This window comes from Ochotona princeps, chromosome 27 (genome assembly GCF_030435755.1).
Source record: "Ochotona princeps isolate mOchPri1 chromosome 27, mOchPri1.hap1, whole genome shotgun sequence".
Classification (NCBI taxonomy): domain Eukaryota; kingdom Metazoa; phylum Chordata; class Mammalia; order Lagomorpha; family Ochotonidae; genus Ochotona; species Ochotona princeps.
The window spans coordinates 7000421-7014259 of record NC_080858.1 but is presented as its reverse complement, the minus strand read 5'-3'; the positions used below and the strand labels follow the sequence as shown (position 1 = coordinate 7014259).

Below are 13839 nucleotides of genomic sequence, written 5' to 3'. Positions count from 1 at the left end.
CTCTTATCACTAAATCCACCCGAGATTTTCCCCCAGCTGAAAATTATGTGCATGGTGGCAAAACATCTGAGACCGATGTTGGTGTTTTCCCGAGTGTGTCCCTCAGGACCTTCCAGATGTGCTGCAGTGCAGGCTGGTGGCTCTGCACTCGGGGGGGCCCTTTGAGCCTAGGGGAGCTCAGTTCTCTGTTCTCCTGGGAGAATTCTCTTTGCTTTCAGGTTAGCTGGGTCTCTTACTACTTGGTCCCATGTTGTCGTCTTTTTTGTCTTACTCCCTTAGGTCACGCTAAGTTTTCTTTTTTTAAGATTTATTGATTTTTATTGGAAAGGCACATTTTACAGAGAGAAGTACCTTTCACCGGCTAGTTCACTCCCCATGTGGCCGCAAAGGGTATACCTAAGCCGATCTGAATCCAGGAGCCAGGAGCTTGTTCTGGGTCTCCTATACAGGTGCAGGGTCCCAGGGCTTTAGGCTGTTAGCTTTCCCAGGCCACAAGCAGGGAGCTGGACGGGGAGTGGAGCAGCTGGGACAGGAACGAACGCCCATATGGGATCCTGGCTCATGCAAGGCAAGAACTTTAGCCGCTAGGCTAACATGCCGTGCCCTCTCTCTCTCTCTCTCTTTTTGGTTTTATTTCTATATTGCATGTTTCTTTCATAATTTTCTTCATCCTTGATAGCCTGTGCAAATGGGAAAGAGAATCACTAATAGAATAGCCGGTGTTCCTAATAATTGCATCACCTGTTTTTACATTATGGGTCCTCATGATGATGTTAGGACTCGGGTGCTGGTATTAGTGCCAGCCCTGTCAGATGGATGCAGAAGCTGAGTCGCTGCCTATTTAAATAATTTAAACAGTGTAACACTGTAGGTGTCAGAGCTGGGACTTGATGCCAAGCAGCCTGCCTCCAGGCTCCCGTCTCTTAACTTTTGTGTTCTCAGGCCTCTCACTGAAGTTGGGAGTTAATTGGAAATTGTCTGCATGTGGGTGAGCTTTCCCTAACACATGTATTCCTTAAAGGAGCATAAGTGGCTTCGTGGCCGGTGTCTAGGTTTCCTCTGGATGGGAGCGGAGTTATGGTGGCTGAGAGAGAGGTTGCTGCTGGTGGTCTAACCTCCATGCGGCCTACTTGTGTTGTTGTCATTCACTGCAGTTCTCTTCTGTTTCCCCGAGTCCAGGAAGAAGGAATTGAATCACCTGATGAGCAGTTTCAGGTCGAAGCTGGTAGTCGGGATTCTCCCCAGCACCGGGTGGGGCTGATCTTGCTCTCCTCCCTGGGATTTCACCATGTGTCTTCCTTGTACTCTTTTGCTTCTGGGTTTCTTGGACCTTGGCCTAGTCACCTACTCTCTGATCCTGTTTGTATACAGAAGCAAATCACCAAAACAGATTTTTGTTGTCTTGGAAGGAGACTTTTGGGTAGAGACACCGTGAAACCTAAGTTCGTAACAAGCCATTTCAGATTTCGTGGGCCTGAAATTCCCTGCCTCTGGTGCTTGCTTCTCCCTGAGGCATTGCAGGCTGCTTCTAGTGCGGTGTACCCCTGGTTATTCCCCCTTCCTGGGGGCTGTTTTCTCCTTCAGGCTCCTCTCACTTTCCTGTTGTTGATGTGCGTGCTTTTCTTACTACCTGTCCTGTCTCTTCACACCGGAATGTGAATTCAGTGAAAGTTTGTTGCATTATGTGTTATTTATCTTTCTTGTAAAGTATTTTGACACTGTCAGTAATATTAAGAACGGGAAAGTAGGGAATTAAAAAAATAAAACACAAAGATTAAATTGAGACCTAAAGACACCTGAGAGTTATTAGACCTAGGTGTCAGACAGCCTTTCGGTGGGGATTCCTACCGTAGCCAAGTGCCATGATTCAAGAGAACAAATTTTGTGGTCTGTAAAATTTTTTTTTTATCAGTTTCATGTTTGTGTAACGTGGATGGCAGGTACATTTCGTGTTCATACATTTTTCTTTTTTAAGATTTATCTGTTTCTATTGGAAACGGAGATTCACAGAGACAGAGAGACAGAGAGAAAGACTCCCCATTGGCTAGTTTACGCCTCAAGAAGCCACAATGACTGGAGCTGAGCTGATCTGGAGCCAGGACCCAGGAGCTTCTGCTGGGTCTCCCATGTGGGTGCAGTGTTCCAAGGCTTTGGACAATCTTCCACTGCCTTCTTAGGCTCAGGCAGGGAGCTGGATGGGAAGTGGAGCAGCTGGAAATGAGCTACCACCCGTGTGGGATCCCAACACTGGCAGGGGAGGATTAGCCAGTTGAGCCACGGTGCCAGGCCCGGTGTTCATATATTTCTTCTGCATTTTAATGGAATATAATGGGAATGTTTGAAATAGTCTAAATGATTTTAGAGGAATACTCTATAGGGAAACTTGTATTTTAAATGTATTACTGTAGACAGATCTATAAAAGAGGCTCTGCTCACCTTAATTCCTGGTAAAAGCTAATTTTGATAGTTTTTATTTTGAAAAGATTGAATTCTTCTTGTGTCTCAGTGAGGTGGGTTTTATTTCCTGCTACTATTCAATTTAAGATTTTATTTGGGGAAAGATTTTTGCTATAAAATAATGCTATTTCTCTAGTATTGAAATATAAGTAGCTCAAGGCCTTTACTTTCTTAAATGTATTCATATTTCTTTGAAAGTACAGCTGAGGAGGGCTGTCTGCTGCTTTCCCCATGCAGAAGTTCCTGGGGTGTGCAGCGTGTCCGTGGTCACTGTCGAGCTAGCTCAGTGATGGTGTTTGGTTGGTTTCCCCAGGCTAGCACGCAGCAGGGATTGTCAGGCCTGGTGTGTGTTTATGTCTTCACATTTTCTGGAACCTTGCAGATCATTTATTGGGAGGTGTCTTGTGAAAACACACAGCAGCATTACTCTAAAAATTCCATTCTTTTGAAACCATATGACTTGAGTACAGCGTTTACAGACGCTAAAAATATTTTTTAATTGTCTCTTGAGATTCGTGGGATACATGTGGAAAATACAAAAGTTGTGTTTATAGTGTGACTTGGTTAATTCTCAATATGCATATCATTCTCCTTTCATAACTTCGTGAAAAGTGTAATCACATACAGATTTCTCTTCATTTGCAACACAAAATTAATGTGAATTCCATTTCCAGCTAACCACCATGAGAAGGTTCAGAAAGTCTGGTTTGTGTGTTGTTATTGTTGTTTTTTTTTCAGTGCTGCGTGTGGATGACTTGCTTAACTTTAATTTTTCGAGAAAGACATTTTAAAAAAATTCATCACATTCTTAAATTGTGGGCAACGATGATAATATTTTGTTGTATGCTGGGTTGATTTAATGCTCTTTGTTTTTATATCTGCATGTGTTCCTTTTGGTGTCATTACCTACTTGGTCCTTTGAAAATACATTTATTATTTATTTAACTTTAGGAAGGCATCTGTACTCATTTCAATGGGAAGGAAGAATGTGGCTGTACAAAGGTGACCACTCTCAGCCAGCAGGCTTACCTTTAGGATGATGTTCTAGTCTAAGGTTTACTTTTCACAGCTGTGTTGTAGAAGCGAGAGAGGATTGTTTTCCCATAATGAGGTTCATGGATGACCTTGCTCACCCAGGAAAGACAGAGGAGGAAATCAGTTCTTCTAGACCAAGGTAACCCTGGTAGTTACCGATTGGCCACTGCAGGTGTCATATCTCTGTGTCCTGCATGAGAACTCACAGAGTGTTCATTTTAGCCTATAGTGCAAGCTATTTACTTCATCTTTTCAGATTTTTTCATTGTGAAGTAAGATTTTAATTTTTGGAAGCATAGGTATAAATGGTGTTTTCCTGCATTTTAGTAATACCTGTAGGACCAAAAATGAAACAAAACAACCAACAAACCCCAAATCCTAAGTCTTTCCTTGGTTCTCCCTGGGTGAGCAGAGAGATCTGGGCACAGGCGGTGTTTTCTCCTGCGCTCGCTCCCGTAAATACATGACTTGATTTATCTTGATCAACCTAGCAAGTTGCTCCACATTTTTCCAAAAGTGCAAAGCAGTTTCAGCTAAAAATACACATATCAGAATGCTCCAGAAGTTGTGGCCACAGCTCAAAAATGCTGATCAATTTTGAAAATCTAAATCAGCCCCGGCCATGAAACCGAGGGAAGAACCTTTGTGGTGGGGGACAGATTTCCAAAACTTCACCGCAGTCCTGTTCTGAGCTGAAGTTTGTGCTGGTGTTGCCAGACAACTGAGGAGTAGATGCAAAAAGCAGGAAGCATTATTGAATTGAGCCCTAGCGCCAATTTGGGAAAAGCAAATTAAAATGTAAAAGAATATTTTTCCACTCCTGGCGTCTCAACATTAAAATGGCAAAATACATGGTTGCTGAAAAACTTGGAGAAATTGCTAATTTTGCCAGAAAGTAAAAGCCAATTGCCTTTTTTCTTTTGCTCTAAAAATGCATGCACAGATAGCTAAAAGTGTTTTTTTAAAACCTAAATGCAACAGTTTTAATGTACATGTCAGTGTGTACCTGTATTTAAGTTGATGTAAACAGCTGTGTGTGGGGAGCTTATTTTAATGTCCCTGGACATTTTTCAGGTGCTGCTTGAAGAATGGATGATGACGATTTTGGCGGTTTTGAGGTATGTACTACCCTTTGCGTTCGTTTCAATTTTATGGGGTTATAATCAACTATTTTTGAAAGAGTGTTACTTTCTGTTGACATATATAGTCTTTTCTTGCTCATGGTGACGATGGCCCTGAGGTAATAATAATAATAAAAACAGAAGAAATGGAGGAAAAAGTTAAAAATGTCCCCTCTGGAAGTTGAAACTGCTATGTTGTGGTCGATGGGTTTGGTCGTGCCCATGGGGATCATTTAGATTGAGGTGATGAACTGCTACTAGTGGAAGCAACGAGGAAGAGGCTTCAAAATTCATCAGTAGATGATTTCCCTGGGGTCTGTGCTCAGAAATACTTGGGAGATGAGGCATGTGTGTTAAGGATGCTGTCACAAATTTGCATGTTTACACCTGTAATGAGTTGACTTAGAACATTGAGCACGCAGCTTTTCGGTGGCGTGGAAAGCTAATTAGTGTGTGTGTGTTGTTAGACCATCCTCCCAGGTTGGGGTTGGAGACTTTTTAAGTGGAAATTGTTAGCAGAAGCAGCAGTGTCTTTTCCTTAATCCCTTTCAGTGTGTGTTCATTTTATTGAAATATTTTATAACCCAGTTATTTTTATGGAGCCAGTATAGTCTTGCAGGAAAATCTCTGGCTTAGGAGTCACGGCGCTGGGGCGGAATCCTTGGAGCTACCGTCATCAAGTGAGCACTGTGATTGTTTAAAATTTATTTCATTTTTTAAGGATCACTTTCCCCTAGTTTGGGTTTGGTTATAAAAAGGAATTATGAAAATTCAGGAATGTGCAATGACGTGAATAAGATATTAAAGTGTGCAGTCAGCAGTGGGAGTTTCATGAATAAGTGGTATGACTTGTTTTTAGGTTAGGATAGTTTTTTGTCACTCTTTAATATCTGCCATTATGAAAGTATTTAGAATATGAACATACCTCTTTTCTGTGTTTCATCTGAAACTTATTTTCGTGTAGCTTATTTACATGTTTCCTGCTTTTTTTTTTTTAAATATTCTGGGTTGTGTTGGGTAATTAAATCTTCCCTGTGTTACTGCAATGTACCATTTGTACTTTTGTTAATTTTCTTTTATTTCGGGGAAAATATATGCTTCAGATATCATCTGGTTTAGCTTATTGTTTGGGAGTTGTCAGTTATTTGAAGGTTACAGTCTGGCGTGGTCTCCTTTGTTTAAACCATGCTTGGTGTGTTGGACAGAGAAACAGCAGAGTGTGTGGCGCCCTGAGTGGCAGCTGCACTTGGGTGTTGGGCTTTGTGAGCTGGGCCTGTCCAGCTGCCCATCTGCACAGGGTTCGCCCACACTGCAGAAGCGCTGCTGTGCAACTTGGGGAGGTCTCTGACTTTGGTTGTGAAGTTTATCCTGGCCTCATGTGACACTGTAGCAAACAACATAGAATCCAAATGGAAATCCTTCTCAGACATTTTTCTGCTGTGACCTGCACACTCAAGAGACAAAAAAACAGTGTCCTCTTACCTGCAAACTCAGCCTTTGCTTACCCTCCTCAGGCAAGAGGGTGTGGAACCTCCAAACGTTGGCTGGAGAAATCTCTGAATTGTCGAGTTCTAATAAACCCAACCAGTAGGTTATTCAAGAAGATGGATAAGGAATCCTGCTTTAGTCTCTTTTAAAAACATTTTCTAAAAAGAAATAGCTGTTTTTTATATATTTGAAAAGCAGAAAGTGGAGGGGAAGAGAGCGATTGTGCTAGTGAACCCCTGACAATCCTCCAGTGCCCGAGGCGGCAGACCTTGGTCTGGGTCTCATGTGGGTGGCAGGGCCGCAGGTGCCTGAGCCACCACCTGCTGCATCTCGGAGTAGATCAGCAAAAATGCTGCGATCGGAAGTGGAGGAGAGGAAACTGAAACCCTGGAGTTATGCTACTCAATCTGAGCTTGCCATTAGCATTGTGCTTGCTTAAAACATCCTCACACCCGACCTGTAGATTTTCTTAAAATACCTTTTTCTTACACAAATGGGTATTTTTAGATGTAAAGTCTACAGATAGTGTTATGTTTAAGGATCTGTAAGTACATTCAGATGCACATTTATTTGGATATGGAAAGAAAATGAAGATTGCATCTGCCATGGAAAGAAGATGAAGAGGACTGCAGTGGATGAGAACAGGTGTACTCTTACCCCTAAGAGCTGTAAACACAAATCTCATCTCCCATATGGGTGACAGAGACCCAGCCACCGAGCCATTGCTTCTTCTTTCATAGGATATTCATTAGCAAGAAGCTGGCCTGAAGACCAGTCAAGGCTTAAACCTAGGCACCCCAGTATGAAATTAAAAGCACCCCAACTGTCACATTCCCCTTTACCAGTTGCCCTCCCTAGGGAGAAAAACATTTGCATAAATAGGTACGGTCCTGGGTCTGGTAGGTAGTGGTGTGGCTGGTCGCAGTGACGACTGAGAAACTGCTGGGTCTTCAGAAGGGGTCTTGGTGAGTGATGTGCTCAGAGACAGAGGCTGCTGGACTGGACTGCTGCATGGTTTCACAGATCTAAGAAAACCTTGTCTTTGTGTTCCAGGCTGCAGAGACATTTGGTGATGGAAATGGAGAAGCCCAGACGACGTCCCCTGCGATCCCATGGGCCGCCTTCCCCACAGGTACCAGGAGTCTTGGCTTTGAAAGCTGTTCTCACCTTTTCTCTTGACTTTCTTCTCTGGGCTGCAAAGTTCAGTGATCTAGCTTCACTCTTAATTTTTGTAGTAAAACGATAAGTTGCACAGCGAATTCTGAGAGGAGGTTTGCAGCTTGATCTCAAAATGAATACTGAAAACACTGAAAGAAAATTAAGCACTATTTGTACTTTCTGATTTATCCTAGGTTTAGGAAAATGGAATGAGAAATTCCTCTTGTAGGTTGCTCAGTTGACTGATTGAAGTGTCCTTTTTGTATTCTAAAAATAGTGATCATCCCCACCAGAATTTAAACTGACAAGTTTTTAAAAAATACCAAAAGCACTCAAATGTTGAACATTAAGATCCAAGATATTAAATATAAAATTTGTGTCTAAAGTATATTTCGAACTTTATGGAATTTTCTGGAAATATGATTGTAGAGTGGGAAGCAAAACCTGGAAATCGGGCTACTTGGAACAGCCTAATCCTGGCTTGTTACTTTCTTGACTCTTCCTGGGGAAGTGTTAGTGTCTGCTCTGCACTCTGAGGCTACGGGGCAGGAAACATGGTCAAGGGCAGATGAGGCAGGTGTGTGCACAGCTGTAACGCGGAGGTTGTGTGTTTGGGAAGAGCGACAGTTTGTCTCTACTGTTTCTTCAGCAAATGCTCATTTCCTGCAGAGTGGTTCTGTACTTGGTTGATCAGGACCACGAGGGATGCGCATGATTTCCACAGCCAGATATGCGAGGGGCGTTGGGGAAAGATCTTGAAGGCCAGGAAAGAAGAAATGAAGCAAGTGCAAATGTAGGACAGGGGTGGCTTACATGGGTGCGTCTGAGTGTGCAGACTCTGCCATGTGCCGCCCAGTCAGATTTACCTGAAGTAAAGCGTACTGTTCCTCTGATTCACCTTCTTTTTGAGAAAAATGGATTCTATTTGAAAGGGAGCAAGGAGGAGGGAAAAAGAGAAGTTCTTATCCACTGGTTCCATCCCTAAATGCCAGCAATAGCAGGTACTGCACCAGGCCGAAGTCAAAAGCACAGGAGTGAATATGGGTTTCCCCCAAGGATAGCCATGTTTGGGTTACCACCTGCTACCTCTTGATGGCTTAGCACTTTCAGTGGTTGTCAGACACCTGTTGTAAGGTAGGTATCACAACCACATGGTTGCCATTTGACAAATGATGATGTGATAGTTCCAGAAGAGTTTTAGTTTGTTATGGATGAATGTGTTGAGTGAAATCTAGACTTTGAGAGTTTTTCCATAGCTCAGTTGCTCTTAAAAAAAAAAAAAAGAAAAAACAACCCATCAGTTGGGTTGTTATGGCTGACTGGATCTATTATTATCTTTTTTTTTTTTTTAAGATTTATTTGTCTTTATTGGAAAGGCAGATTTTCAGAAAGATCCTCCATCTGCTGGTTCGCTCCCCAAGTATCTATAATGGCCAAAGCTGAGCAGTTGAAGGTTGAGGACTAGCCAGTAGAGCTATTGCACCGACCTGGCTGACCATATATGAGTTGATCTGAAGTTGATCTGAAGTCTTAAGCCTTGGTTCAGAAAGACAGAACAGTAGAGTGCATGGGAGCTGGTTTGGGACCTCAGCGAATTGATGTAGACTTACTGCAGGCTGATGGAACTTGTCAGAGCAGCCCAGGCTGGAGACCAGCTGCTGTTGGCAATGGCAGCTGCAGTTGTTCCTAGGAGAAGCATTTGGGATGTTTTCATCATCTCCCAAGATGGAACAAGGACTGGAGAGGTAGAGAGGACGATCTGCTGATGGTCAGAAGTAGCTTTTGAGGAATGAGTCCAGTAGAGTGGAAGCCAAAGTCAAATTTCTCTTTTAAAACAAGAAAACCAACCACCTTGTGTAAAAGTGGGAACAGGATCTAGTAAATCATGGCACTGTGCTCAAGCCTTGTCTGTGTACGGATGATCTCACTTCTGCTCTCCAGAAGTGAGCTTTGTGTGCTCTGGCTGCACATGTCTATGTGAAAAGGTTATGATCTCAGAATGTAGGAACATAGAAATGCAAGCACCAGCTGTAGTGCACACACGTACATTCACACACTCATGCACATACACACATACACACATATAGACACAGACACACGTACACATACACATTGATTCTCTCCCCCTCCCAACTAGTAAAGTACTGTCATCATCTCCACACTCCAGGAGACAGAAATCTACCTAAGAGATCTACTGCAGTTTTTTTTACAGCTAAGAGAAGACTGTTCTCCTGCTTGGTTTCTCTGCTCATCCCTCAGCACTCTGTAAGGAAAATTGTTTTGTTTTAAAAGAGATGGCTTTTATCCACATTTCACCCCAGCCTGAAGCCCATGAGAGTGCCTCAGAAAGTTTGGCTTCTGTTTCTAAAGTGCCTAGGGAGAGCACGACAACTTTGGTTCTTGGAGTTGGGAAGGATTTTCTGCAGGTATGTGGGTCCGTGTGCTTGGTGATCACATGGCTTCCTCACAGGAGACAGGGTTGAAGGTGGTTTGACTAGCGTGGGGTCCTGCATGTGTCCCTCACAGTGTTGATCCCTATTTTGCAGTTCTACCACTAGGGCATGGCACCCTAACACAAGCACCTGATGATGCGTTCACATCGCTCAATAGTGATGCTGTTGACAATGCAGCTCTGCTGCAGTGAGTAGATTTCCAGTCACAGTCAATGAAGCATGTAGCTTGGCTCCTCACACACACTGGGTCCTGGAGGCCAGTATCCCGGTAGGGTGTGGTGTACACACACGCCTACAAGGTGTGTCTTGCTGTCCCCATGGTCCTGGGAGCTAGAGAACATTCACGAGCAATGGATGGGAGATGACTGGTCTCCTCCTGCTGCCTTCGGTCCCACTCGCCGTGAAGATGAGTGCTTCAGGACAGTGGACGCAGGAGCAGAGCTTGGGATTCAGGCTCTTTCCCTCTTTGTGCCCTCCAGTTCTTTCTGAAGCCCAGGAAGCAAGCTGGGTGGCAGCCTGGCCCGTGTCTGCACCCCTTGTTCTGTGCCACTGCTCCTGGTCGCCACTCCCTCTCCCGCCTCGTCCCCGACTCTGTTTCGTTGTTCTGAAGTTGTCAAGCTTGAGCTGAATTGGTTCCCTAGGGACTGTGGCTTCTCAGCAGCTACTGTGCAGTCTTGGGTCCTGTTGGCTGAATGTTTGCCGTATGCTATTTTCCTTAAAAAACAAGCAAAACCAAACCAAAGAACAAACAAAACTGGGGTAAAAGATGTGCAAAGTAAACTTTACCATCGTAACTATTTTCAAATACAAAGTTCACTGTGGTGTGATTATCTTACAGAACAGAAACTGCACACCTGTTCCTCACCAGCCCCACCTTAGTTTCTAGCCACTGCCATGGTGGTTTGTCTCCAGGATTCTGTTTCTTCTGGGTGGCTCATCTAAGTAGCATGCTAGTGCCTTTGTTTGTCTATGGTCAACTTGTTTAGTGGAAGGTCATGTTCTCAGGGTCCATCCATGCTGTGGTGTGTGTCAGATTCCTCCCTTGTTAAGCCAGACTGATAGCTCATGTGATTATGGGCCACATTTTGTTATCCACACACATCTTGGGACACACCTGAGCTGCCTCCATTTTAGGCTGTGAGCATAGGTGTGTGGGTTGTGTTTTTAAACATGACTCCATCAACCAGGCTCTTGCTGTTCTTGGTCTGTTTGTGGCTAAGCCTTGGAGGGCAGTGTCTGGCTTTCAGCCTTTCGAATCCCACGTGCCTAGCTAAGCACTGGCCTGGTTACTACACCATACTGCCTCTTTGCGTCTCGCTGATCAGAGGAACACATTCACGTTTTGTGAACTCTTTTCGGGTGTTTTTAAGTCTTACAGGGTAATTTGTCTTTCAGTCATAAGTCTGAAGAAGGCGAACCTAAATCTTCCTTGAGAAGCTGCTTCCTCTGGGGTTCTGTTAACTTTTCCTCGTCATTCTCAATTTGGACGTGGGATGTGGGAATAATGATGAACAAGCATAGTCACACGTTCTCCAAAGGGAAGAATGGCTATTTTGCTAGTCACTTCTCATTTCTTCCCTGACTGTGCTGTCTGCCAGCAGGGAACAGTGGAGGGTAGATGACATTTCAGCTCCCCACAGTGCAGGGCTAGGATGCAATGGTGCTATTACCCAGTTCTTTTTAACCTCCTCTTTCCCCTCCCCCTTGTGTGTTTTTCTCAACATTTTTCCAAATAAGAGATCATCGAGGAGTTTACATAGCACAAACATAAAAGTAGTTTTGAGTTGGCTGCTACTCTATTGTTTTTAGAAAAAAGATTTAAGATTTTTGATTAAGAAGTCTTTTTTGAGATGATCTTACAATTATTCACAGATGTTAAGACATCAACATTGATAGCAGAGACTTGTCAAAGCTGAATGTGTTCTGAGAAGATGTGGATTTATGCACCTATAAATGCAAATGTGTAATAAATCAAAATACATATACATATACGTATAGATGTGGGCATATGCACAGAGAGTGCTGTTTCTTCACTTTTCCTTATCATGCAGGACCTCTTCTTGTAGTTATAAAGGAGAGTGTGTCCTTACTTGATCTCGCAGGTTCTAAGTGTTAGTTTTGTATCAGTATATGTTTTAGGTTGTATTTTCTGTTTTCAGCAACCCAGACTTTCAGAATCTGAGGAATTTATAGAAATTGGTGCTTTGGTTTATCCATTCGTTCTTGGCTTGCTTGTCCAACATTTGTACTGTTTGTCGCACACTGAATGGACTGTGTATCAGACATGAGGTGTACTATTTATTGGGTGCTAAGTATACTGTGTACTGGACCCTGAGTGTCCTGTGCTGTGGACCGCAGTGCAGCTTCAGCGTTGCCATATGAAAGTGGTTATGACCGAGGACAGGGTGTCTCGTGGACTGTACTGTTAGCGTTGGCAGAGGCTTTCGTCAGTAACGTTGATAGCAGCAGTTGTATGAGAAGAATACTAAGGCGGAAGGTGTTGTCATGTTGCCATTGTGTACAGTGTGGGTGGTGCTGTGTTAGAGGCAAGTGCCTGTTCCTCTTTACTTCTAACTAGATGAATATAAATTGTCTGGAAGGCGAGGTGGGAGGCCAAGCCTTGAATACTGTCCTTTCCAATATGTTTCTCAGTTTCTTGCAGTAGGATGCAGACCACATTAGAATGCATTGCCCATCAAAGGGAAAAACAAGTGGTCCAGATAGATACTTTAATCCACATTAACTCCTTCAAAACAGCTTATAGAGAGGGCAAGCTCCACTGTCTGTCACAGCCTACCCTTTAGAAGGAATAATGGGAATTGGACCAGCAGATGTTGAACTGAGTAACTTAGATGTGGTTCACTTTGCATCTGGAGCTATTTGCATACAAAGCCAACAGGAAAGTTCAAACATTTTTCTCAAGACATTGGCAGAGAGAAACCTGGAAGACAGATGCCTTTTTGATTTCATGGTTCAGTTTTTCCATTCTCCATTCTCCTGGCCAGGAAAACCTAGGACAACAAATCGGTCATTTTATTCATATCCCATTACTCTCCTTTGCTAACCCTGTTTTTCCAGTTGAATCTGTGTTACATGGCTGAGAGCTCAAAGTCTGAGTCCACAAATTTTTGTTTGAGGAGCAAAATGGTTGGGACATTTTTCTCTGGATCCATCTCTGGTTTGCACATCTTTGTAACAAACACTAGCCAGCTTCCTTTGGTTATTTCTGTATTTGAAGGTGAACTTTGAAGGTGATTTATTACGTGTTCACTTGTTCGGATTATCATAGGTACTGTGGGTAACACTGACAACTGTTCATCCCTTCTGCTTTGTAACCACAATAGACGTTTTGGCCAGGACATAACCTGGACTTCCGTTGCAGTAGAGCACAATGTTTTAGTAGGTTGACACAGATAATGTGGGTGGAAGATTGCCATAAAATTTCCTTTTTTTACTCCCTAATGTTCTCTCAGTGTCCTCCTTAGCATTAATTTACCTTTTACTCAAGAGTCAGTTTTTAAAAATGATCTATACAAGATAGTGCTGTTTAGAAAGCTGTGTGCCAGTACTTTTGTTGGTTTTCAGGAATTTATGGTAGTTGATGTCTTCATTAGCACATATAATGGGGCACAGAAAAGGGATATTTGTTGCAGCTTCCAAGGTGAAGTTTATGAAATAGGTTGGCATTGAACATTTTGGATTATAAAATTGTACTAATCGTAACTTCTGTGATGCTCCTTGAGTTAATCTATCTGTAAGGAACAGGATGAATTCTAAGTAGTCTTGCAAGTTTTGAGTTCTGACATTGGTTGTTTTTTGTTGATGCTGTTAGTAACATGAGAAACTTCTTCCAGGTGAATCGCAGTGCTTGGTTTTAACTGCAGTGCTGCCAGCACAATGCCAACCTGAGGAGTTACACTTTCACGAGAAACAGACTGTAAACATAGAATGAAAGTGTCGAATGTTACCTGAGAGCCTCCTCCTCTTCTGTGTGTGTTTGCTCCCAGTGACCGCACACGGATGTTTCTGACAGTATTTTATGGCACTTACTTTCTCTTTTCTGATAGGAAATTTCTTCTCTCAGAAACAGTGATGTGTTTTTCAGGACATTTCAAAAGGCTTTTAGA

At 43.0% G+C, this 13839-nt stretch overlaps 1 protein-coding gene across 1 annotated transcript in view; it reads left to right on the top strand.

Moving 5' to 3' along the window:
- CCDC91 (coiled-coil domain containing 91) overlaps positions 1–13839 on the top strand; it is a 192316-nt gene that overhangs the window by 16045 nt on the left and 162432 nt on the right. The window contains exons 2-3 of the mRNA XM_058655774.1: positions 4567–4610; positions 7155–7233. Of these exons, the coding sequence (XP_058511757.1) occupies positions 4581–4610; positions 7155–7233 (109 nt within the window). The 5' untranslated portion in view covers positions 4567–4580. The remainder of the gene's footprint in view (positions 1–4566; positions 4611–7154; positions 7234–13839) is intronic.